General features: G+C 39.0%; 1 protein-coding gene across 5 annotated transcripts in view; it reads left to right on the top strand.

Moving 5' to 3' along the window:
* The window catches only part of BICD2 (BICD cargo adaptor 2), a 123,305-nt gene extending 97,546 nt beyond the window's left edge, over positions 1 to 25,759 (top strand). For 2 of the 5 annotated variants that reach the window (XM_042451011.1, XM_042451016.1), the window contains exons 3-8: positions 6,953 to 7,105; positions 7,889 to 8,338; positions 10,546 to 11,565; positions 12,408 to 12,559; positions 19,889 to 20,099; positions 21,858 to 25,759. In XM_042451011.1, the coding sequence (XP_042306945.1) occupies positions 6,953 to 7,105; positions 7,889 to 8,338; positions 10,546 to 11,565; positions 12,408 to 12,559; positions 19,889 to 20,099; positions 21,858 to 22,058 (2,187 nt within the window). In that variant the 3' untranslated portion in view covers positions 22,059 to 25,759. The remainder of the gene's footprint in view (positions 1 to 6,952; positions 7,106 to 7,888; positions 8,339 to 10,545; positions 11,566 to 12,407; positions 12,560 to 19,888; positions 20,100 to 21,857) is intronic. The other 3 variants (XM_042451014.1, XM_042451012.1, XM_042451015.1) reach the window with 3 other exon arrangements.
* The last annotated feature ends 800 nt before the right edge of the window (positions 25,760 to 26,559 follow it).

Genomic DNA, 26,559 nt, shown 5'->3' on the forward strand with positions numbered 1-26,559 from the left:
TGGATGTACTGTAGTCAATGTTCATTGGCTGCCCCCCCCCCCCCCCCCAAAAAAACCCCCAAGACTTGTGACGTCTGAAGCTTACGCACTTGTTTGACAGCTTGTGGACACAAATGGGAACGGGGAGCAAGTTAATCTGCTTTAAAATAAAGCGATTTAAAATAAATGGGAACGAAAACAAGGTTTAAATGAATCGAGGTAATTTGCCTCTTTTGGTAATGGAAACGATGGGAAAAATTTGAATTATTCCTGGAACATAATCCGAATCAGAATTGCTCCAATATAATCCATTTTATCTGCCAAGTGGGAACGCCCCCAAAGACTTGGTGAATGTTTGATTACAATGTTGATAAAGGCTTAGCATCTTCTACAGGACGTGCAGTCATCCACAACAGCCATTTGTATTCTCACCTACATCTAGAATGGGAATGGACTGACATGGAGGACTGGGGGATGCATGTTTTGGGATCCTCCCAACCCAACTGCAGGCCACATCACTACCAGTACCTGAAACCAGAAGTGACAATGTAGACCCTTATGGTCACTTTGATTTTCATCCGCTTTGGATTGGCACACAGCATTTAGGGGCAGAATCACAGACCTGGGCTGTTTTTTTCCATCTTGAAATAGAACTTTTTCCTGCAGATTTTTAAAAATTCTAGAGGACTATAGGTGGGAATGTAGGAAGCAGATGCCACATGTGGCCCATAGGCCATGTAATTTCCACTTTCTGATCTAGATTGTTAAACTAGGACTCAAGTAACAAGCTACACAATTCTATAGGCGCAATATGGAATTGTGGCAAGATAATTTTGGGTAAATCATCTTTTCTTAAAAATACCTCTTTCTTTTAGTCTTTGGGAGACATTTGTAAATCTCCCCCGTGTGCCCCCCTCTCCCGGAAATACATCCATTAATTCTCACAGAACACTTTCAGACAGTTACTTTAATGCCTTTCCACTACTTTATAAGTCAAAGATCTCACAGTTTGAGAAACAGACATTGCCTGCACTCTGCTCTCTCTCTATATATATATATATACAGTACACACACACACACACTCACACTCACTCACTCATGCATGAGAGAACAAAATCCATATCTGGTCTTCTTGAACACAGGATGTTAATGAGAAATGGCAGCTGGTGCGCTCTGAAAGTGTGAACAGCAAGATTGGAAACAACATGTTTTGCTTCCCATTCTAGCCTCCACCACAGAATCAAATGCTTGCGCTGTCTGCCCAGGAAGGCAGATTAGCCCTATGTTATTTCTAAATAAAATCCAAACTGCTAAGTGAGAATTTTTTTTTAAAAGATGGGATTGTTGGTTTAAAAGGAACAATGTACGTATGGCAAGAGTATCAGGCTGAGCAAGCTATTTGTCTCACCTTCGTATCTGTTGTTACTGTTTTCAAAAGTGTGATAGTGAGCAGTACTGTTCTCAGTAAATTGTCTTAGTTTGCTTTTTTCCTGCCTTTAAGCACCGAGAAATTGGTTGCTAATTAATCTTTTTTTCAGAGAAATTATTTGTTGCATATTTTAAAACAACTAGAGGAAAGGGTTTCAATTTATTATATTTGTGGAGACTCATGGAATGGCATGGCTAACATTCATTTGTATAATTGAAACATTACTCATTGTGAGTATTGAAATGGAGTCTCTAAAGAATCTGTATTGGGAATTGTGTTTTTTAAATGTTATATAATTTATCTGGAGTTAGGGGTGAAGAGAGAGGTGGCCTAAATAACTTAGGTCCAAAACACTGCAGAAATAATCCAGTTTGAGACCACTTTAACTGCCCTGGCTCAATGCTAGGGAATTTTGGGAAGTGTAGTTTTGTGAGATATTTAGCCTACTCTGTCTGAAAGGCCTGGTGCCCCAATAAATTACAATTCTCAGTATTCCCTAGTACTAAACCAGGGCAGTTATATTGGTCTCAAACTGGATTATTTCTGCAGTGTGTTTTGGACCTTGTATTTCTCAACACAAAATTAGTTTACTTGCTAATTAGCTTACTTGCTGTTCACCGCTATGATCTTTGGAATAGCGGTATATAAATAAAAAAAATAAAATAATAAAATAATAAATAATAAAAATGACCTTCAAATGGCACATCTGAATAATTGAAAAGCAGTTGTGGCTGGTGCATTCTGTGCCAGTGGGGTGGTAAATCCACTCCAGCGTTTACTTCAGACTTTAAGCCTTGTGTGTTGAATCCTATCCCCAAAACAGTTTCAGCAGCTTGGATAGCCCCTTTAGAGCTTAAGCTAAACTCCAGCACAGATCTCCTATCCCAGTGACAGGGAGGCCATTGGGTGCCACTGATGTAAAGTTATGAATTTGTTGATGTGACTTATGATGACCCTGAGGTGAACCTGTCATAGGGTTTTCTTGGCAAAATTTGTTTAGAGGGGGGTTGCCTTTGCTTTCCTCTGAGCCTGAGAGAGTGTGACTTGTCCAAGGTCATCCAGTGGGTTTTCATGGCAAAGTGGGCATGCTGAGACAAAAAGGTGATGGTCTAGGGAAAAGGTTATGATGAATAGCTGGTGAAAGTGTTGACACATTCCATGTTGGTAACAGTTGGGAAAGGAATATAAAATGAGAGGAATCTGTGTTGATAGCCTTTCATGTCCTTATTCCTATTACAGATTTGCTAGGCCTGGCACTGAAACGTTATGCACATTTTTATTAGATCTGCAGTAATACAGTTGTTCAGGTCTGGGCCACTGGGTTCCTCTGATGATTCTGACATCTTCTCTCTGCTTTAGCTGGTATAATTGGAGAGACAGTGGGAGCTGTAATCCAAAACATCTGTAGGAGTCACAGTAGTCCACCTTGTTCTGGATAGTTAAGTGTCTCCCACATGATGATTATTTCTTATGTTCTTCTCCTCATGGATCAAGGTAGGGACCAACAACAGATTAATATATACACAACATCAGTTAAAAACACACATCAATTTAAAAAAGCAAATAAGACATTTACATATTAAAACAACTCACAATTTAAAAATCATCTGGATAGACCTGCCAGAAGAGACTGATCTTGTTTTAAATTCAGACAGCGTATCTTAGTTTTTCATCACTTGTGTTTTCATCTTTAGGAACCTTCCAGATACAATATGGACTACTCTTCCCTTTCTTTAACAGTATATATTATACAGCTGGTTGATCAGTCTCTGACTGTCCAGGTTGTGATCCTTTGTCTTCAACTCTGTTGGGACAAGCAAGAGGACTTGCTTTAATCTGTACCTGAGTGACAGCTGTTGTTAGCTTTATTGGATTTGCTGTTCAGGTGATTCTACTTACTGTCCTGAATGACAAAAGGCTTTGGGCTCTGCCTCCCCTGCCACCAAACATGACTTCTTTGAGTTCTTTCCTTCCTTATTATTGCCCACTTCATGACTGTGTTATGTTAACTCATCAGTATTGTCATGATTAGATATGCATGAAGACAAAGAGAATGAAGTGAGTGCAGGTAACATTTTAGTTCTCTGTTTTATACTTGAGATATTGCTTCACTTTTATCTGTGAATGTGAACTATGTTGGAAATACATTGTGGGGGTAGAACAGTAGTGCTTAGATGTAAATAAATATAAAATATCTGTAATGTTGCTTGTCTGTAATTTCTTTCAATAGTCTTTATGTACAAATTTGCTGCTATGTGGTTTGTGGAAGTGATGTGATTGCTACTTGGAAGGCTTATATTTTAAGCAAGTCAACAATAAAGCAAGTGCAAGACTGCATTTCTAATCGCAGCTTATCAGGGAAGAAGGATGTAGTGCTTCAAGCTTTTTTGACTGCCTATTTTTTTACGACTAGTTTTTAATTGTAGGCACTGGGGGGGGAGTTCATGGTTCTCATCTCCATCCCCACTGTTTTTTAACCTCACAACACCCTGTGATTTAAGAAGACTGTGAAGAGCCCTGCTAGGCTAGACAGACAGCCTATCTAGTCCTGCATTTCTGCTTCTTGCATTGGCCAATCAGATGCCTATAGGAAGCCTGCAAGCAGCAGAACATGATGGAAATAGCCCTCTCCCCTGTTGTTTCCCAGAAACTGGTATTGAGATGCATGCTGTCACATGCTGGAGATAAGATGGAGCCATCAGGACTGGTAACCACTGATAGCTTTAATTTCTCAAGTTTCCCTTTAAAGCCATTCAGGGTAGTAGCTATCTTGTGGTAGCAAATTTCATAGCCTGGTTAATTATCCCAAATGTTCAACCATTCAGCTTCACAAATCACCAGCCATACAGATTCATTGGGCCTAGTATTATGAGCAAGGGAGAAAAGCACATCTCTGTCCACTTTCTGTACTCTGTGACAGAAAGACCTATGTGATTGGGTGAGCCTTTTAGCCTAAGTTTCCTTGAGATGAATTTGATACAGTACTCTGTCCACAAGACTAAACCAACATTCAAGGGGGTTTAGAAAATACAAGGAGATAGAATGAAATCATGCTATTCAAATGGTGGAAGGAAGTATTCTGTCCTTTTATTGTATAACAATAATAATAATAATCGATTTATTTATATACCGCCTAATCACTGGGAATCCGAGCGGTTTACAACAGAGGGGATAATAGATGGTTCCCTGCCCTCAGGCTTACAATCTAAAAAGACACGACACAAAAGGAGAAGGGAATGGTGAGGGAGGAGGGGATCAGGTACAGTCGGCCCTTCTTATACACGGATTCAAGCATACACGGTTTGAAAATGTTCAAAAAAAGTTTAAATTTCAAATATCAAACCTTGATTTTCCATTTTTTATTAGGGACACCATTTTGCTATGTCATTATATTTAATGGGACTTGAGCATACACGGATTTTGTTATACACGGGGGATCCTGGAACCAAACCCCAGTGTATAACAAGGGTCCACTGTACAGCATTCTTTTCTCCCTCTGAGGCCTGGACCAAGGCAGATGGACTGGAGGGAGGGCGCTCTATCTTCAGGCTAGCCCTGGTGGAGCTGGGACAGCCTATTCTCTCCCTCAAGATGGTGGCTGAAGGGAGCGCTTGTCTTCTTCCAGGCAGGCCTGGTGGAGCTAGCCTGCCTCTCTCTCCCTCAAGATGAATTCCTTGAAACACTTCTTGCGGCAATATCCAAACAGGGATTCTTTCTATAATTTTTTAAATTCAATTTATTAATAGTGACTTCCTGATAAAATGGTTTTCGAAGTCTTTATGAATTTTTGCTTTTCTGTACCAGAGGTACACATGCCACCCGAATCGGTTATTAAATCCCTTCAGTGTTAGAATTCTATCATTTTCTAATTTGATCCAATCTGATACTCACAGCAATGTGCTTGCATTATAATATAATCTTAAATTAGGGACTTTGCAACCACCGTTTTCAGTTTTATCTGTCAAAGTCTTCCATTTCATTCTTTATATGTGTATATATTTATGTATATATATGACATTTTTAAGATCTTTTTACCATTGTTTAAATGTTTTTCGTTAATTATAATCTGAATGTTGTGAAATAAAAAAATTATTTTAGGGAGTACCATCATTTTGACTGCAGCGATTCTTCGTAATATTGTGAAATGAAGTTTAGATTCTTTTCTCAGATCTATTTTTATCGACATCCATAATTGTTTATAAATGTTTTCAAATAAACCTTTTTCTTTTTGTAATCCATATTCCAAGGTATTTTACCTTCTTCGTAATTTTACAACAGGACATTTTTTCCTCTTCTGTCTTTGTGATATTCTTTGTCTTGATGTTTGTTGAGTATTTCTAACACCATTTCTAACACCATTATAAACAATAATGGTAATAGAAGACACCCTTGGTGGGTACCTTTTTGGATTTTAATCTCCTGTGTCTTTTCTCTATTAACTATTATTTTTGCCCTTTTATTGAGGTAAATTTGTTTTATCCAATTCAGAAAGTTATTACATAGATCCATTCTTTTAAATATCTTCAGCATACAGTCCCATTTATCTTCTTCTAATTGTAATCCAAAAGGGGTAAATATTATAATCCTCAGGGTCTCATATCCCCATTCTCTATTTTTTCCCACTGATTTAACAAAGTCCCGCTTTCCTTGATCTCTTTCCTTTCTCTCCACACCCATCTCCAATCTGCCTCTCGTCTCCTTCACTGTCACTGGACTATATTTCCGCCTCCAATTTGGATCGCTTTCCACTCACTCAGTTACTTTGTCCCCGTCTCAGTTCTGTTTTCAAAATCTCACCCTCTAACTTTATTTTGCTTTCCTCACAGCTTTCCCCAACACTCACCAATATTTTTAATCCTTTGTCCTTTGTTCTTCTTTTTAATGGATCACCTCTTTCTGATCTTTGTCAGCTTTCTTTCTTTCTTTCTTTCTTTCTTTCTTTCTTTCTTTCTTTCTCCTCCCCCCCCCCCTTCCTATTTCTTGTCTGTAGCTTCTTTTAAATGGCAAGCATTGCTGCTGTTGGGATTTATTGAAGATTGGTAAGGTTGTAGTCTACCAGATTGCTTTAAAGTTTTGTTTGTTGTTTTTTTTTGTAAAAGGTTGGAAGCAAAGTTTTTCCCCCAGCAGGTTAACCAGCTGCGATTCTGGCTGCTCTGCAACCTTTCTTCTCCTCCTTGGAGGCCGGCTCCACTATCAGGGAAAGAATTTCAGGTCCCCAACGAGCCCCATTTATTACCGCTCTTCCCAGAGGAGTAATTTCAGGGTTCTCCCAATTAAGAACCCCTAAAATCATGGTTTGGTGGCTATGGGGGCAATGAGCTTTTCATTCCCACAGCTGGTCGTCTTGCCATCTCAACCTGAAGTCGACCTGTCCTCACTTCTAAAAGCATCCATTCTAATTCTGCTTTGCTCCTGTTAAGAAATGCCATTTCTTTATAGCCATCATTTAGAACACTAAGTTACTCCTCATGCATGGGCTTATCATTTTAAAATCAGTAGTTGAAGGCCATATAAATTTAAGTCGATCTTATGTATTTTTTGTAGATAAATCAGAACATGGAGATCCAGAGGGGTCGTTTGCGAGATGACATAAAAGAATATAAATTCCGAGAAGCTCGTTTGCTGCAAGATTATACTGAACTCGAAGAGGAGAACATCTGCCTTCAGAAGCAAGTGTCTGTTCTGAAACAGAATCAGGTAGGTGTTGGAACATCCTTGTTTTCACCTCAGATTTGGATGGTCATGTGGACAGCTTGCTGGAATTTTCTCAAAGTGCTTTGATTTTTTTTTTTTTGATTTTTTGATTTTTTGTTTCTTTCATCTCTGACAGTGCCTGCCTTTGATGTTGTGAACTTCATCTTTCTTTCATTTTCAAAACTTAACTTGCTCTTAGCTTGTTTTGCTTGACAAGACAAGAAATGTTTTGCAGAGGAGGAGCTGCAGTAGTTTTTTTGCATCAGATGCAACACTGACTTGTGCCAGCTTGGCAGCTAACCAATGTATTATGACATATGTTTTTACAAATTAAGTCAGCTTCATCAGATGCAACTGAAATATTTCAGATAGCAGGTATATATTGGAAAATCACTTGGGTATGTGACTAAACACATGCCAATTTTATTCCTTGTGCAAGTTCCATATTTTTTGGGGGGGGAGGGGGGAGAGAATAGATATTAATCTCAATTTTGATATCCATCTGATGGTCAACAATAATATATGCCAAATAATAATAGCAATAATGCTAGTAGCAGTCCTGTTTAGAGAGGGCACAGGGTATGTAAGAGTACAGCATTTTACAGCATTGCCATCTTAAGAGGAAAGCAATAGTGTGCAAATATTCAACTTTTTCTGATCAAAGAGATTATTATGATTCTTTAACTGCTCACATGAAAAGCTCTTGACTTTCTTTGTGTCACATTCTCTTAAAATCTCTTTCACCTTTGTGTGTTGGATATTATAGTGATATTGTTTATGTCACAGGTGGAATTTGAAGGGCTGAAACATGAAATCAAGAGGCTTGAAGAAGTTACTGAATTCCTCAATAGCCAGCTAGAAGATGCAATAAGGTTGAAAGAAATATCTGAACGTCAACTTGAGGAGGCCTTAGAAACCTTGAAGACAGAACGTGAACAGAAGAATAACCTTCGGAAGGAGCTGTCTCATTATATGAATATCAACGATTCCATGTATACCAGCCACCTGAACATCTCTTTGGATGGACTGAAATTCAGTGATGAAACCACAGAGCCTAATAATGATGAAATAGTGAATGGCTTTGAACAGAACTGCCTGAGCAAAATCAATGGCAATAACAAAGCATCTACCCCCAAGAAAAATGAGAGCTTCCCTCCAGCCCCTAGTCTCGTGTCGGATCTCCTAAGTGAACTGAATATATCTGAAATCCAGAAGCTAAAACAACAACTGATGCAGGTAAATGTTTGTTAGCTATATTCCTGAAATATGTGTTATATTATGCCACCTAAAATTAATCATTTCCAAAAATATGTGTTGCTTTTAGATTCTGTTTGGTTACAAGAAGGTACTTCTTACTACCATTGGATAGCATCTAAAAGTATTGTTTAGTTTATCTTCCAAAGAGATAGCTGTGCTAGTCTTTTGGAGGATAAAAGGAAAAAGGAAAGGGGAGCTGGGAAAAGGAAATACAATAGCATCTTTAAGACTAACTTATGCATGAGCTTTTGTGGATATAAACACACTTCTTTGAATGCAGTACACATGTTTATCTTGGTTTTTTTAAATACATGTTTATCTTGTGACATTTGTTTCAGACTTATTTGTAATCTTAATTCTGTTTTAGAGATCAAGTCAAAAACAAATAGGCATATTCTGGGTATCCCAGGGAGTTGGAGAGTAGGGCAGAGAATTAATAAATCAATTCAGCCCAAGTGGGAACCAAGCAGATTTGAATCCGCTCCCTGAGACCAGGGGGAGGGGGCGGCTGCAATGGCCCCGGCCTTCTCCCTGTCACTTTTCTCCCTTGCCTCTCTGTACCTGGCCCAGTCCATCCCCTGCTTCTCTTTGGCCTTCCACAGCCTCCTTCTGCTCTGTGAACTCTTTCCTGGCTTCCCGGCTGCGGGGAAGCCTGGAACTGAAGAAGGTCACAGAGAAGCTGGGAAGGAGGTCCAGCTTCTCTGCGACCTTCTTCCATTTCTGCTTTCCCCATGGTTGGGGAAGCCAGGAAGGAGGTTGCAAGAAGGTTGCAGGGAAGCCGGGAAGGAGGTCACAGAGCAGAAGGAGGCTGCAGAAGGCTGAAGAGAAGCTGAGGATGGACTGGGCTAGGTACGGAGAGTCAAGGGAGGCAAGGGAAGCTAGTGACGGGGAGAAGGCCGGGGCCATTGCAGCTCCCCCCCCCCCAGTCACAGGAACCTGGAGCAAACGTAGTGGGAATCATTCCAAGATCAATTTCACTTGAACCAAATCAACGATTCGGTTCAGGAACCGAAGCATAAATGTAAGTGAGAATGAGGCTCAGATTTAACTGACCATCATCCTAGCAAATATATTTATCTTATGCTAAGGTACTCATATTGAGATGTCAGCAGTCTAATTGATAGAACTTGGGAGTTGTCATCTAAGTAGCTTCAGTCAACAGACAAAGAAGGGAATGGGCAAGTTCTACCATCCCCCATCCTCACTTGTGTCTCTTTTATGGACAGTGGCAAGTTTTAATAGGAGAGTGGTTGTGGATGCTCTCTATATGATTGAAGACACTGATTTTTCTTAAAGTTTCTCAATTATGTGGAAAGCTTCCACACATAGAAGAAAGTCTCCTGCTCCAACCTGTCACTTTCCACATGGAACTCTCCTATTTCAACTCGTCACTCTTCACATGAAGAGAATTATGCAACTAGGAACAGAAGAGCTAAGACTAGAACAATGCTCTCTTTGTATGTTGATGGAACACATTTAATTAATGCCTGCATAGGACTTAGAACTAAATGTCACCTGTCTTGGTTCCTATAGTGGAAGAAAGGCAGATAACAGTGGGGCCTTGGTATCTGCTGGGGCTTGGTTCAGGGTTCCCCATGGATACCAAAATCCATGGATGCTCAAGCCCCATTATATACAATAGTGTAGTAAAATGGTATATAATGACACTTGAGCATCCATGGATTTTCGTATCTATGGGGGTCCCTGAACCAAGCCCCAGCAGATACCAAGGGCCCACTGTATTCTGCCTTTGTAGGACTCAAAGCAGGTGACCTTGGTCAAGTCACACTCTCTCAGTCTCAGAGGATGGCAATGGCAAACCCTCTCTGAAGAAACTTGCCAAGAAAACCCTATGATAGGTTCACCTTAGGGTCTCAGCATAAGTAGGAAATGACTTGATGGGAATGCATTAGCAGCAGCAGTAGTAAAATGGTTGTCCCTTATATAAAATGGCAAAATTAAGGTTTGCTTTTTGAATTTTTAAATAAATATTTTCTAGTTGTGGGTGATTGAATTTATGGATGCAAAATCTGTAGACATGGAGGGCTGACTGTATAAATTGAATAAATAATATATTTTGTATGTGTGGTTGTATGAAAAGTGTGTGTGTTCTATCAGAGAGCCATGTCAGATGTGAAAACAGTTGTATATTTAGAAAGAAAACATTTACCCTGTCTCTATTATAGATGGAAAGGGAAAAAATGAATTTGTTGTCTACACTCCAAGAGTCTCAGAAGCAGTTGGAGAACACTCGGGGAGCCCTTTCTGAGCAACACGAAAAGGTTGGCAGACTTACAGAGAACCTCAATGCCATGAAAAAGCTTCAAGTCAGCAAGGAACGCCAGTCTGCTCTTGACAATGAAAAGGAACGTGACAGCCATGAAGATGGAGATTATTATGAAGTTGACATCAATGGCCCAGAGATTCTAGAGTGCAAGTATAAAGTGGCCGTAGCGGAGGTTAGTGACTTGAAAGATGAGCTTAAAGGCCTTAAGGCCAAATATGAAGAGTGTGACTCCAAATATGAAGAGGAGAAGAACAGGTATGAGACAGAAACTCAGGCTCTGACAGAAAAGATCACTTTGTTGGAAAAATCTAGTAGGCAGGATAGGGAGCAGGTAGTCCGACTGGAGAAGGAACTCAAGAAAGTCAGTGATGTCGCTGGGGAAACCCAAGGTAGCCTCAGTGTAGCCCAGGATGAACTGGTCACCTTCAGTGAGGAACTGGCCAACTTGTACCATCATGTGTGCATGTGCAACAATGAAACTCCAAACAGGGTAATGCTGGATTACTACAAAGAGGGGAAAGGGGGACGCACCAGTCCAGAAGGCAAAGGCCACAGATCTCCCATCCTGCTCTCTAAAGGCTTATTGTCTATAGACTTAGGAAAATCAGAGAGCGGGAGTGGGGAAAGTAGCCCTTCACCAGTTTCATCTCTCCCATCGCCAGTATCTGATCCCCGAAAGGAACCTATGAACATTTACAACCTGATTGCCATAATCCGTGACCAGATCAAGCATTTGCAAGCAGCGGTAGACAGAACAACAGAGCTGTCTCGGCAACGAGTGACTACCCAGGAACTTGGGCCAGTAGTGGACAAAGACAAAGAGGCTCTTATGGAGGAAATCCTGAAGCTTAAGTCTCTGCTAAGCACCAAGAGGGAGCAAATAGCAACTCTGAGGACTGTGCTTAAGGCCAACAAACAGGTGAACAAGGTTTCTTGCATGGATGGGGTTGGGAGGGATGGCAGATCTACAGTTTTATACAATTGCGCTGAAATGGTGGGCTGCGGGTGGAGGATTCATAGGAGAAGCTTTAAAAAATGTTAACTGTACTTGAAGCTAGTGCAGCCCATTCTGCCATCTCATTCCGCACTGTGCACAGATCTTGGCTTCAGTGTCTGCCATCCCTGAACCTTGGGTGCTGTTGACTTCCGCCTACTCTTGGTAACACAACCTTGATCTTGTATACATGCAAAAGCACACAAGGTAAACAGACAGTTTTATGGGGAATTATTTGTGAGATCTGGAGAATTTAGAACAATTTAACTTTTTATTTAAATACACACACACACACACAGGGGCCTTGTTGTCTACTGAGGTTTAGTTCCATGGATAACAAAGTCCCATTAAATATAATGGCAAAGCAAAATGGTGTCCTTTATATAAAATGGAAAATTAAGGTTTGCTATTTGGAATTTATGCTTTGTTTGAATATTTTCAAGCCATGGATGCTTGAATCCCTGGATAAAAAATTCTGTGGATAAACAGGGCCGACTGCATTTAGAATATTCTCAGATATAATGTCATATTATTATTATTATTATTATTATTATTATTATTATTAGATTTGCACAGCGCTGTACATAAAACAATAAATATAGACGAGTAAACTTGCCTATGGCGTACAATCCTGCAGAATAACTAAATCAGTTTTCCAAGCCCTTGTTTTGGTATTTGACCAGATTAAACCTTCCTTAGCTAATGAGTTCATGAAAAGTTCAATAGATTGTGAAATTTTTCTTTTGCTCTTTTTTATACACACAAAGACAGCAGAGGTTGCCCTTGCCAACTTGAAGAGCAAGTATGAAAACGAAAAGGCCATGGTTACAGAGACGATGATGAAGCTGCGCAATGAACTGAAGGCTTTAAAAGAAGATGCTGCTACCTTTTCTTCTCTGAGGGCTATGTTTGCTACCAGGTAAAACACACCATGAACAGGATATCCATGGAAAAATAAATGGAACTTAAGTTCTTACATTATCAGACTTCAAAAATGTTAAGATCGAGAGATTACTCAGTGAGTGGTGTGAGTGTGCATGTGTCTGTCAGTGTGAGGAATGTCATTGTGATAAAGAGAGTTTATTTTATACATTAAAATGCATGTTTTCTGATTCAAACAAACATGCTAAACATTCTCTTTATTGGTTTGCATTTTATATAATACATGTACACAGAATTCCCAAGTTAAATATGTGTGTTCTTTAGAACTGGAAGGAATCACTCATTGCAATCAATGTTACTACCTGAGTTAAGAATTCCTTACATTAAAAGGATTATAAAATGACAATTTTCAGTATGGATGTAGCATGTGCACCCCTCTTGTCAACTCCAGCTTCCATAGCCAGTGGTGATGGATTATGTAAATTGCTGTTGAGTAGCATCAGGTTGGTCTCATGTTTTTCCTCCCTGATTTAGAGCATTATGAAGAAGTTATGATTTTACAATGATTAATCACAACCAAAATTCAGTAATTTTGGGGGGCGGGGGGCGGGAAATGCTAAGATTGGATGAAAAGTGAAGGTATAAAGGAAACGTTTCTGGGAGGTTCTGATTCATAGAGTTGCCATAAACTGAAGCCAACTTGACAGGAATTAACTACAAAAGAAATGTTTCAGTCTTTCACTTAGTTTAGTAATTTAATCACTGAATAACAATGTTTCTCTTATTCATGAATGTGGCATTGGGGTCATGAAGACTAGCAGCTTGAAGAAGCCTTAGGCTGCTCCAGCCCCAGTCATCCCTCCAGTCGATGCAGGACCGTGGTGACCACACGGCCTGGTCTTGATCTGGGCCACTGTTGTTGTCCTGAACAGGATGCAGGCGCAGAGCAGACTTTCATTGCGTCACCCATAAGTGGCTGGAAGCTGCTCTTTCCTGCCCGTCGGTTTCGGGCCTCGGTTGGAGGGTGTGGTTATTTATATCAGGTCATAAACGATGGTGGGTTCCTTGTTTGCATCTTGCAAATCATTACCTCTCATAAGCTTCTTTGGAAAATCAAAGTTATGGTATTATGAGAATATGGAAGAGCAGTTTTTTCCTCATGCTGTTCATCTGAAAAATACCTGTTGTAAGAAATTGTTCTGGAAATATAATATGTAGCTAAGGTGTCTTAATGATAGGAGCTAACATGAACCACTAGGATAGAAGAAAACAATGAAGAAACTCTACTGATAAATGCAGGAGGGACTGAGCAGATGTTGGTTAAGATTCTTGTATACTACAGTATAACGATAAAGTCATTCTTCACAAAATCTTTGGCAGGTTGGGAAGCAGGGAAAAGAACTGAGTGAACCTTGAAGACTCTTTACCTCTTTCTTTTCTAACCAGTTTTTAAATAGAAACGGGGTGGTATGCCATCTGTATCAAAACAGTGGACTTTCTTGAGCCCTGGCATTTGCTGCAACAACAATTGGGAGGACAGTTGTAGCATATTTAGGAGGTTGCTGTTTTAAATAGGGGCTTTGTTTTAAAAAGTTTGGGAGAGCAATTCCATTTATCTAAATACTATTCAGGCATTTTCATTTGGGTTCTGTCAGCATGTGAGGAGGAGAGCTCAGGTGTAGCTCTGCTAACATGACTGGTAACGAAAGGAATTTCCTGTCGCAGAATATGAGTAGGGGGAGTGGAAAAATCCAGATTATTACTCAGATTTCCCTGTGAATGATTTGCTGCTGGAGCATTCCCATTTATTCCTGGGATAAGTCCTCTCTAATTGCGATGTCATGAGAAATCCTTTGCCTTGGTCACACAACTGTCCCAGGAAAATCCCTTTTTAAACACACGATTTTCTCCGTATGATAAAGTCCTAGTTTAGAACACATGGGTTTTTTTTCTTCTGCCCTGCTTCTTGGGCTGCTATTCAAATTGTTTCAAATGGTTGAGGTGAACACTATTGCCATTGAGAACAGATTTGGCACTTTGTAACTGTTCTTAGCAATAAAATGTTCCATCTACACTCTGCAGATATCAATGTCTGTTAAAAAGAAGCGAGATGTTAGCATCTTTATATCAGCCCCGATAACTAACCCAAATGGTGTGTGTGTTACTAGCTTGTTTATAAAAAAAACCTTATTAGCCTGCATCTGCACTGCAGAAATATTCCAGTTTGACACCACTTTAACTGCTATGGCTCAATGCTGTGGAATTCTCGGAATTGTAGTTTTATGAGACATTTAGCCTTATCTGTCTGGGAGATCTGGTGCCACAATAAACTACAGTTACCAGAATTCCATAGCATTGAATGAAGTAGGATGAATGTCCCTTTCTTGTCTACCAATCTTCCTCATTGTTCTCCTGGGCACAGAGGAAAGAACTTGCCTTTCCACATAACCAATCCAGGGATCATAGATGCTGGTAGGGACAGAACAAGCACCCTTGAGCAGCATGGAATACCATGTGGCATATGACAACAAGGCAATTAGTTAATTACAATGCTGCAATAATTTATTTTGTCTTTGGAGGGACCAGCTGCTTGGTTTGTTTAAAAAAACAAGCATCTGCTAAAATTTCTGTTTGAAGAACTAGTTGCTATTTAGTGTAGGATTCTCTGATATTTTTAAATTAACAATCTTAGGTGATGTTGCTTACAGAGCAAATCAGAAATAGAAAAACACAGGTAATCATTTCCATGAATGCTTTGGGCAGTGCAGGTGCAGGTCTTCTGCCTTTCCTCTTCTGCAGCTTAAGTGACACACTATTACCTGTCAACATCAGGGTTCTTTCCATTTCTGCCATAGAATAACATGTCATGTGGTCTGTAAAGTTAAGTTGTCAATGACATGTTCCCATTCCTTGCTGCCAGAATGCCTTTCAGACCATGCCCATGTTTTACCAAGCAGGTCAAGTGGGCTGGGTGGGATTCTCTTGGAAAGGCAGCCAACCTTTCCAGTGCCACTGGACCAAAACCTGTTTCTGATTTCTCCCCACCACTCTCTGCCTGCCCCCTGGCCTTCATTCCTTTCAGCAAAGAGCAGTGTAGCCAGGCAACATGAGGAAAATCTCCTCTGAAATGAGGAGTTTAGTTAGGATCAGAATACAGGGAAACATAAGGAGAGGGGTTCTAGGCAATGAGTAGTCTAATCTTGGCATACATCTGGCAGGTTAACGGCAGTTTTTGTGCTCCTCTGTGAGAGGAAAACTGACTGGTATTCTGGAGAACAGATACCATTCCCCAAGGCAGATCAGGAATTTCAGTTCTGTTAGTCAAGGAAGGAAAGGCTATATTTAGAAGAAAATAGCTTGGCCTAATTGGTTATATCCACTGAGGGATTTTCCCACAGCCATCTGTGATGTTGTTGTTTTTTGTACATGGGACAAGATATGTGGTGAACCTCACACTTGGATGCTGGCATACATTCTGTTGTTATCACAAAAGATCAAAAGGGAGGGGGGAAGGTGAAAATCTTTTCCAGTTTTCCTAAAGGAAACATCTCTTTGGCTCTTTGTGATGGCCTTTTGTTGAGCCCTTACCTCTCATTGCCTTTGAATTCTGCATAGCCAGGATGACTGGATGAGCATCAGGCTGCTTCAGCTTTGCCACTTGGACCTAATCCTTCCTGAAGCACAAAGAAGCAAAATTTTGACTTCACTCGCTGAGATATAATAATAATAATAATAATAATAATAATAATAATAATAATAATAATAATAGAATTTCTCTCTTATTGAGAAACAAATATTGCTGAGGACTGAAGCTACCACTTTTGTCAGAGAAAACTTGGGAGATTTAGTGGCTCCAAAGCCAAAATACCTGAAGAGCACTGTTCATGCAAAGCAAATTAAACATACACACTCTACTGGCTTTGCCTGTTTCACAACAGAAATTTAAGCAAGGAAAGCGAGGGGAGGCATGTTTAGCAGGACTGGACACTAATTTAATGTCTCTCTCAAGCCCGGGTCATTCCAGGGCTCCACATTCTTTGAAAAATGTAAAAAAAAAATTCCCAAAGCAGAAGTGGGTACATTTCACTTTGGGCTTTGAAAGAAATTGGTATTTTTTAATGATAAAAAGTACAATTGGTGCAAGGATACTGCTTCGGTTTGGTTCTCTTTTTCACATTTCATTCCGTGTGACTCCTTTTTAAACACACTTGCTTTAAAGTCACCACACTGAGTATAAATGAAACTAGACTAGAGAGGACTAATTAATGGCAGGTGCCTCTTTCAATGTATGGCTATGTCTTGTGCTATGTCATAATGAAATGCAGAAGGGAAAATATCCTGGGATTGGTTAACCATTTTAGCAAGTATGCTGTAGAATTACAGATTATTTAAATTAAAATATGCAGAGAGAAAGTGTACGACACTTTTAATAAGCAAGGCTAGTTCTCTTCTGCTTTTGAAACTGTAATATAATCACTAACACATTCACTTCTGGTTTATTTTCAAAACGAATAATTCAACCACTACTGTAGCATTTTCAGGGTTTTAAAGTTTTAAGGTTTCAACTTTTCCCCAAATATCAAGCCTTGTCCCAAAAGGCTTAATATATTTTGCTTCATTTCTTTTTAAAAATATGGTAAATTAATGACATACCTTAGATGGCTCTTTAATCACTGGAGCTGAGAATGTGCTTAATATCAAAGTATTAGTCTAACATTTCATTTTTTCAAATGTATAAGAGTAAAAGTAATTACATGTGCAAATCTAATGAATGCTTAGTTATTATAATTCATTCTGTTTCTTTAATGGCACTACCATTTAGTAACAAGAGAAAAAATTGTTGAGGTAGAAGTAGATACTAGATTCTCATAAGCTAGGATTCCGCAGAATCTTGGTACTGAGAACAATCTGGGTGCTGGGTTGTTCTTTCCTGCTATTTTTTTTAAGATTAATTTTTGTTAGTTTTTAATATGTATTTTAATATAGTTTATTTATCTTGTAGGTAAATTTGGCATTTTCAGCAGCCCTCTTCAGAGTACATCTGAAATATGCCATGTATATGATCAAATTTAGAAAGAGGCATGCAGACGTTAAAAACCCTTAAAATTCCCACAGATCTCAATGGTCTTATTTCTAATTTTATCTCTGTGAGTGCTAGCTGTGGTTATGAAGCTTGGCTAAAGATAAGGAAAATTCACTGTTGAGCTTGGCTGTTGTTTTATTCTGGATATGACTTGTGGAACTTTAAAAAGTTTCTCTATGAATCCGTGTGTCATGTGTGAGGGAGAGGTAGGGAAGGAGAAAGCAAGCTATCTTCATTAACTGCAGGACATTCTGTGGAACAGTCTATAAGGTCTTTAAGAAGCCCTGGAATGACTCGGCATGCCCTTATTATATAACTTTGCTGTATTTCCATAAAAGACAGTACTGATACCTTCTGGCAAGGAAAAACCAATGAACATTAATTACAGTGTCCTACACTAATTAATGAGGTTGAGTAGAGCACAGTTAAATGATAGTTACGGTTTGACAGTTCTGTTCCTTAGGTTCTTGGGGTGAAGAGAAGGCAGTGTGAAGCCTGAACCACACCTCAGTATGTGCAGTCAAAGAAAAACCATATTTCCATATCAAAATGACCCCATTTTGAGGTGTGTAGTCATTTTCAGAGTGAGTTGCTTTGATAGAAACAGAATCTGGATCTTTGTAGTTTACCTGGGCTTTTGATTTGCATTTCATTTTGAAAGTCTTGTAACCTATTATAGTGATAGCTATGTAAACCCATTAAAATAAAGCACTCTCTCAAAGTCGGATAATGAAAGAAGCATTTTTAAAAGGACCAATAAAAATGTAACAGTGTTGTGAAGATATTTTCCCTTTCTCCATGAGACTTCACACTGGATGTTGAGCAAAATGTAGGTGTGTGTGTGTAGAGAAGGCTGGGCAGGAGGTTGCCCCAACACTTTGTTGTTTATGACAGTCTTCAAATGGATTTTGCATGTAAAATTGGGTTAGCCTTGCTATGTGCCAGACAAAATGACAGATGCACTGGAACAAAAATGCAAAAGAGAGCTATCCTCCACTTTTGAAACTATGCAATCTAATAGTTACTGAGTTCTGTCTCCAAGTCCTGGTCATTACTCAATTATAGCACTGTGATTATTCTTCAACTGCTATGGCTGCATCCTATGGAATCCTGGGTTTTTTAGTTTGGTCAGATGAAATAATAATAATAATAATATAAACAAGAGCTCTCTGGCTGAGAACTTTAAATGCGCTACCGCAGTTCCATAGGATGAAACCATAGCAATTGAAAGTGGAGTTGCAGCTCTATAAATGTGTAGTGAGAAACAGCCCCAGGTCTCTTGTGATGTAGAGGGCACAGGTAAAGAGGATCATAGGGGCTCTTTTGGTAGGAGATAAAATTGGAACTTAATTGTAAATAGTGCAATAGGTACAATAAATAAAACCAACTTGGATAGCAGTGGCGTCCTTAGAGCTGATGTCACCCAGGGCAGAAACTCTTGCAGTTATTCCCCCCTCCCCTCAGCTCAGACCCACTAGGCCAATGGTCCTTCAGGAATAGGATCATCAACAACTAGTGGATGGCAGCATCCAAAGAAATTGTTCCTGTCCTGGGTTGTTTCAGTCTACTTGCCTTATTCACAAGTCCTAAAGGAGTCAATGTAGCATTCTGCAATGGGAGAGGCCTCCAGGAGTTCACCGTGGTGTGCTGGCAGCTTCTCAGCTGAAGTCCTTCCAGGACCTTCAGTCTCCAGGAGGCCAAGTCTACCCACAAAAAAGTGCAGTACACTTCATACCAGAAGGCAGCCACTCCCCTCTGAGATGTCACTTGTTGTAGTCTGCATCCCCATTGCACCCCCTAGTGACACTTCTCTTGGATAGTTTTGCCTCATGGCTGGAAGGTATACCAACACAATAGAGCTCCTTTATTTGGGAAATATATGGTGTGCCTCTGCTGAATGCACATTTTCTTGTAAAAATTGTGCAAAGCTCATAAACCTTCTGGGGAAAAAGATTTTAGAATGGATTTCTTGTGACTACTTCTGCTCAGCACTTGGAAAAGTTACTTTTTTGGACTACCACTCCTAGAGTCCCCCAGCTAGTCTGGCCAGAGGAGTAGTCAAAAAAGGAACTTTTCCACGTTTTGGTCCTGCAAAGCTAGAGACTTTGTATTCTACTATAAGAGGTAAGGCAGAAACTATGGGATCTCTCCTGGATAACAATTTTGAAAAAAATCTCAGAAGCTGCTGCCACTGAAATCAGTGTAACTAAAAGAAACATGAAATAGTTCTTGGATGCTGATGGTCAAAAAGCTCTGTTGCTGAAAAATGCCTTTTCATTGCAGGTGTGATGAGTATGTCACCCAGTTGGATGAAATGCAACGCCAACTGGCTGCAGCTGAAGATGAGAAGAAGACACTGAACTCGTTGCTCCGCATGGCCATTCAGCAAAAGCTGGCTTTGACCCAGCGCCTTGAGCATCTTGAGCTGGACCACGAGCAGTCCAAAAGGGTGCGCACAAAATCTACTTCCAAAGCCAAGAGTAGTAACCCCAGCGTAAGTCATATACGGTCATGTGGAGACAGGTCAGAAGGGGCTGTGCTTAACAACAACCAGGTGTTTTGCAGCGAGAAATATAAGATCTACTGTGATTAAGAAGGCAAATAGGAGGCCATACATATGCATCTAATGTTTGTGCTGTTGAATGTCAGCATAAATCCCCACTATATTAATGTTGCAGTGATGAGTGGATTTGTACTAGTATGTTGTTAAACCATGTAATACAGGCTGTATTATAGTGGTCTTAACTGTAACTGGTTCACAGGCATGGGGAGGGGGGATGCTGTTGTCAAGTTTAATGGTGGAGAAGCATTTGGCTCTTTCTGCCATGAACGACTTGGGTGTTGCTGTTTATTGATGAGTGTTAAAGGTGCTTCCCAGGTATGCTGCACCTGGTGTTACTAACTGTAGCTTGTAAAGCACAAATGTGATCCCTTCCCGTGGGTGACAGGTATTCTTCACATCATGGAAAGAACGTCCCTGGCAAAATCATTATGATCAATATGTTTGAGCAGTGGTGAAATGCATAATTGAAAATTAGATGTGTAATATGAGCAATCTAAACTGCTGTGGCTGTTAGTTGTTCTCATTATCACCACTTACCTACTTCCAAAAAAATTTCTTATAAACTGTAAATCTGGGACAGCCTCATTGGAAGAATATCTTGGGAAACTCTCTGGTTTGCAGCCCATGCTTAATATCAGAGGGAAAATTGCACACTTTTAAAAATAACAATAATAAAGGAGGTATGCAATATTGCTTGTCCTAGAACAAACTGTGATGCTAAAAAAACAAAATTATAATCTCAGTGCTTCAGAGCCATTATGTTGTGAGGCACTATATATACTACAAATGTTTCTGTAGTATCATGTTGTTGCTTTTAGCAGTGTAATGCATCAGAAGGGTGTATTACACACTGGGCATCATATAGCCAAAGTTAAATTTATTTTAAAAATCTCCTTGATTTCGTTGGGAAAGTTAAACAAGTTCTATTTTCTCCCACTGCAATCAATGGAATTTTAAAAGTGCTTAAGCTCATGCCCTTTATTACTGTAAACTGCACAGTATGTGTGTACAAAATTAATAGAAGTATGTTCTAGTATTGTCAAGTTGCAATGCAGCTGTCCTTAACTGTCAGTATTAAGTCTTAATAGTTTAGTATTACAGAGCTCTGAGATTTGTTTAAGTAAAAAAATTGCAATTCTTATGCAAGCACACATTTCACAGGGCTCTACATTCTAGGCACCAGAAATTAAGTAATCAGTTTCTTGCTAATACATAATTATGAAATAGGGTAGCACATAAATATTAATCTGTTTTAAAAAAAAGTTGTCCACTATTGAACATTTAAGGGGCCTTTTTAGCCACTTAATTTCAATATGTTTGATAATTTTTTAAAAAAGTGTACTTCATAATTGGTGCCTACAGAAGTGATAATGCTACAAGACTGTGGGGAAAATGTTGCTTTTGAAATTGTGGTAAATTTAAGGAGCACAATAAGGCACATTTTAAAAAAACAAAAGAAGAAGAAACTAAAGAATTCAAAAGTGCCTAGCCTCAAAACGTTATTTTAATGTAAAGCCCTGTTCATTTTGTACTCTTTTAAAAGAACTTTGTATGCTTGGAATATTATTACTAAGAAGTAATGCAGGACTGTTCAGCTGTGTCTGCAGACAGTAGTATTTTCCCCCTAAAGCCATGCTAATAATAATCTTGGTGTTGTACTGCCTCATCTCACATTACTTTTCCTTTTAGATGATCAGCAGCTTGCTTCTTCTGTCTTGCCGCTCTGCCTATAAATTAGTTGAGAGATACAACAGTGTAAGAGTAATAAGGGGAAGCGCTGCTTGCTTTCCTAACAGAAGGAAGCCAAATGAGACTTGGACCTCTGAGTTTAGGGGAAAAAAGATGGCCACGATGAGCACAACATACATCTGGAAAACGGGACCACGTTGAAAAATTCTAAAATAGAGAATCTGCTATCTAGAAATTAGACAAGTAATGTCCCATGAATGATCCAGTTTAATACAGGAAGTGAAGGATTAGCAAACATGTATTTTTTTCAGTAGATTGATCGATGTCTGCTTGGCAGGCCCAACATGCCTCACTTTATTACTGCATTTGCAGAAAACACTGTATTCTCTTGGATTTGAGCTTTAATATTGCTAATTAGCAGGTTTTGATAGTCTTAGAAACAGAACACCTTTTAATAAAATGGTAAATCCTGCTTTTCTCCTGTTTGATGCACAATAATCCAGAAAGCCTTTTCAGCCCCTCCTCCCTTTTAAAAAAAATGCCTTGGGAATAACTAGGCATTTAGATTGCTCCAGTACTTTGCTCTATTAGAAGCGTGAACACCTTTGCTTCCATGTTGATGGGGAGATGTTGTTAACAACTATAAAGGTATTCTTTTCTCTAGTAGGACATGTGACACAATACACACCAGGGGGAGGACATTTGAAAGAAATCAATTACATTGGCGGGTTTTCCAGATAACAGAGTAAATAGGGATGGTGTGAGATTGCAACAACCGTGTATCAGTTCACATTGCTGGTTGTAACTGTCACATTCTGTGTTGTGTTACGGAAAAGGTGAAGTTTTGAACAGGCTTATTATTAGTTTCCATTGTTATCTCAACCTTTGTTCTACACACAAACACACACAGAGGCTTCAGTCTTGCATCATCTTTTGTCTGGAGCATCCATGATAGGTAAGCTTAGAGGGAGCAGCCCTGCTGCACCTACCCATTTGTCAGCTGCAGGTGTCTGACTGTTTTAAACACAGCTAGCAAAGGAAACTCTGACATCTCCTCAAAGGTGATTTACTGTTTTATGTAAACTTAAGACAGGCTATCTGAACAGGCTTGTCATACCCATTGACTGATCTGCTTCTTCAAACTAACCTCTGCTATATTGGTGTCTCATTTTTTTGCTTTCATTGGTTTGGGGATACAGCATCACTTACCTCTGCAACTGGAGCTTTTTTCCTGAATGATTTTATTGATCTCTATGTTGGCTGGCATGACTGACCTGCATGTTTCTGGAGGGCCTACCCTAAGCCTTCTTGTGTACTCACTGCCATATACTTCTGCTTAAGCAATGTAGCTTTATTCAGGACTTGTAAGAAACTTTCTTCCTGCACAGCTTTTGCTAACAGGCCATGTTTCAAAGCATTGTTTCAGATGCTTTTGAAAAGCACCCATAAGCTATGTTGGCTGCTTTCCCATTAGAAGACTAACAGATACCTCCCCCTCCCTCAGGTGACTCATGTGCTATGGGACCTCTTGCAGCACACCTTTGTGTGTGCATGTGTGTGTTCTCATTTTCCTTTCATGAACTGAAGAAACTGAAAAAAAATCTCCCTCTTGTTTCTAATGTTTTGACTTTTGTGTCTCCCCCCTTTTTTCCTTTCCATTTTTCAGCTGTAGAGTAGTACCCGGAGAAGGCCATTGCAACAGTGCAACTTCATCCCTTAGCCTGTGGCGTTATGGTTAGAAGTGGTGGTAGCCCGTTGCACAAGGAATGGAAACCACTGATAATGAACCTCTTCCCCCTTTCCTCTTCCCCAACCAAAACCACATAATTTTCAATTTGCAACCTGTGTTGTTGTTTTTACCCCCCTTTTACTTTTTGACATAATGTGGATACAAACAAAGCTTTATCCTTTTAAGTGCTGCTGCAGGAAGAAAACTTATAAATGCTGAAGAAACCTACTTCATAATGTAATAGCTGCCATGGCTTATTATGGCTTATTAGAAATATTCAGATTGGTATTGCCCCCCTCCCCTCCATTTCATTATAGAGTTTTTTTTTTAAGAAAACAACAGTCTGATTGTTTAAACCTGTGCACTTTTAATATTTTGATATTTACTTTAATGTCTTTTTATTCTTTTGTAGAAGAGTTTATATTAAAGGAAAAAAATCCAGTGACTTATGCTTATAGTCTGTCTCCATCTGAGGCTTGTGCTTGATGTTCTCCCATTTGCATATGGCAGAGTTTTATTATTGTTGTTGTTATTTTGCTCTACAATGTGTTTAGAAAAGACCTTCAGTGCAAACCAGGATTTCTGCTGAACTATATATGTGCTGTGCAACAGCAGCATTTTTTTCCTTTCTTTTTTAAAATATAAAATATTAAGCTTTATCTGTTTGAAATTACTGATTTTTAACTGCCATGTTAATTGAGAAATCCAGGGTATTCAAATTCTGGGGTTTTTTTCATATTGTATTATTATTCTTAGGAATAGCTCAATGTAACAAGAAGAAAACTTGACTTTCCTCTGGTTTAAAACAGTTATAGGCACTTGAAAATAAATATTAGTGTTACCTATAAATTCCAGAATGCCTGGGTTTTAGGAAAATCTTATGGCGTATGATTGATTAACAGAATTTTGTACAACTATACCACTTAAATTCCAAATTGGAATTGGTTTTTGTTACTACTTTTTTTTATTGTGCCAAATTGTGGTACATTTTAGAAAGACAAATTCTAAAGTCAGTGCTAGGGTGTTCTATTTCAGCGCCTTTTTTTGTCGTTTAATTGTTGCCAGTAGTGCCTTTCATAATTTTAAAGGGAGAAGCCTAGGCTAGCTTAGTCTGTTCAAGAAGTGGTTTGGGAATTTAGTGACAATGTGGAGCAATAAGTGCAAAGCAAACTACCCTACCACACATTTCGTAATGGCTAGACCTGCTATAGAGATGAATTACATGCAAAATTGTAAAAAATTCTGTTAGTCAATGATACTTCATCATGCAAATTCAGGGGCACAGATGTAAAAGAAACAAACAGGCTAACACATGAAGTAAAACTCGAATATACTTTGCAAACCAAAATGGACATTGTTGATTAAAATAATAAGCAAGATATATTAACACATTTGTGGTTGCAGTACAGAAGATGTTTTGGAAATGTTGGTGTTCTGGTAGATTGTATGGTGGTGGATCCAGTTAATCATAGTATTGTTTGCAAATGTGAAGATGAAAAAGGAAACATTTAATATTTTCTCTTGCATGTTATATCTAATCCATTGTGATTTCAGGAAACAGAAACACAGTTGTGCATCAACAAGATGTGCCTGCTGGTGCTAATTGTTGAGGCCTAAGTCTAAATGATTAAATTTGGTACTTCTTGGTGGAGGGTGGGAACCACCTTGCTCTAAAAAACGAAAAAGAGTAGAAATTGTAATAATAATATCATGGGGAAAAGCTTTCTGTTTGCTGGAAGAAACTTTATTATTCCTAGGTGGAGACTTATATTTTCATCATTTTGGTTACAGTATTGACTCATGATTACATTTAAATTACATCTCTATGTGGGTATTTATTTGAAATGTCAAAGTACTGTATTATGTTATTATGTGCATTACCTTTTAGTGGTGGATTGATCTCCATTTTATTGTCATATGCATGTACTATTGCCAAGTAACTTTTACACAGACAGTGGGGGGGGGGGAGAGTTAATGTAATTGCTTAAAAGGAAGATGCGGAAACTCATTAAGGTACAACTTTTGTGTTAATTTGATAATTTTAGGTGGTGTAGAGGAGGAAAAAAAAAGGTAATTCCAAATTAATCCCAAAAGAGTGCATGTTGTGTAGGAAAGCAATCTACCTGCGTAAAGGTAGTCACATTGGCAGTATCAATAAATGAGAAAGAAGAGATTTTGGCTGGTTTTGGTTTTTTTCATGGTTTTGAAGTACAAAGCATGTTCTACCCCCTGTCCCCCATTGAAGCATCTTTACATGTTATTGGCATGATCCAACCCAGCTTTTAAATCCAATTGATTTCAGTGGGAAAGATTCAAGCATGAGTATATAACTCTGTCACTGAAATCAATGATGATTAGAAGTGATTTAACTTTAATGTTAATGTGACGAAGATTCATGCACAGTATTTAAAGAACTGGAATTATCACAAGTTATCTTGGTGGTAAATCCAGGTGTGTTGTTTTCAATCTAGAAAAGAGGAAGACATAATATCACTGTTTTAAATTCAAGTTCATCCAATTTTGCTACATCTGAAATAAACGAGTAAGCCCAATATATTGTTTGTTTGTTGTTATGAGCCTTCAAGTCGTTTCCGACTTATGGCGACCCTAAGGTGTAAATATCATAGGATTTTCACGACAAATTTCTTAAGAGGAGGTTTGCTATTTCCATCCTCTGAGATTTGCCCAAGGTCACACAGTGGATTTACATGGTGGAGCTGGGATTCAAACCATGCTCTCCAGAACCATAGTCCAATACTCAAACCACTACACCACTTTGACTGTCACAAGTCCAATATAACCCCCCCCCCTCCATATACTGCAAATCTCCTTCATGGTATAAAAATATAATTAGTTTGGAACATCCTTTTTCTATTGGTAGTTGAAATGTTGAGTTCCTATGAATGTGTTCCTAAGAATGAGCTTTGTAAGAATGTGTATACTTCTAAGAGGCTGAACAGATGGACAGGGAAA

Source organism: Sceloporus undulatus, chromosome 2, assembly GCF_019175285.1.
Source record: "Sceloporus undulatus isolate JIND9_A2432 ecotype Alabama chromosome 2, SceUnd_v1.1, whole genome shotgun sequence".
Taxonomy (NCBI): Eukaryota; Metazoa; Chordata; class Lepidosauria; order Squamata; family Phrynosomatidae; genus Sceloporus; species Sceloporus undulatus.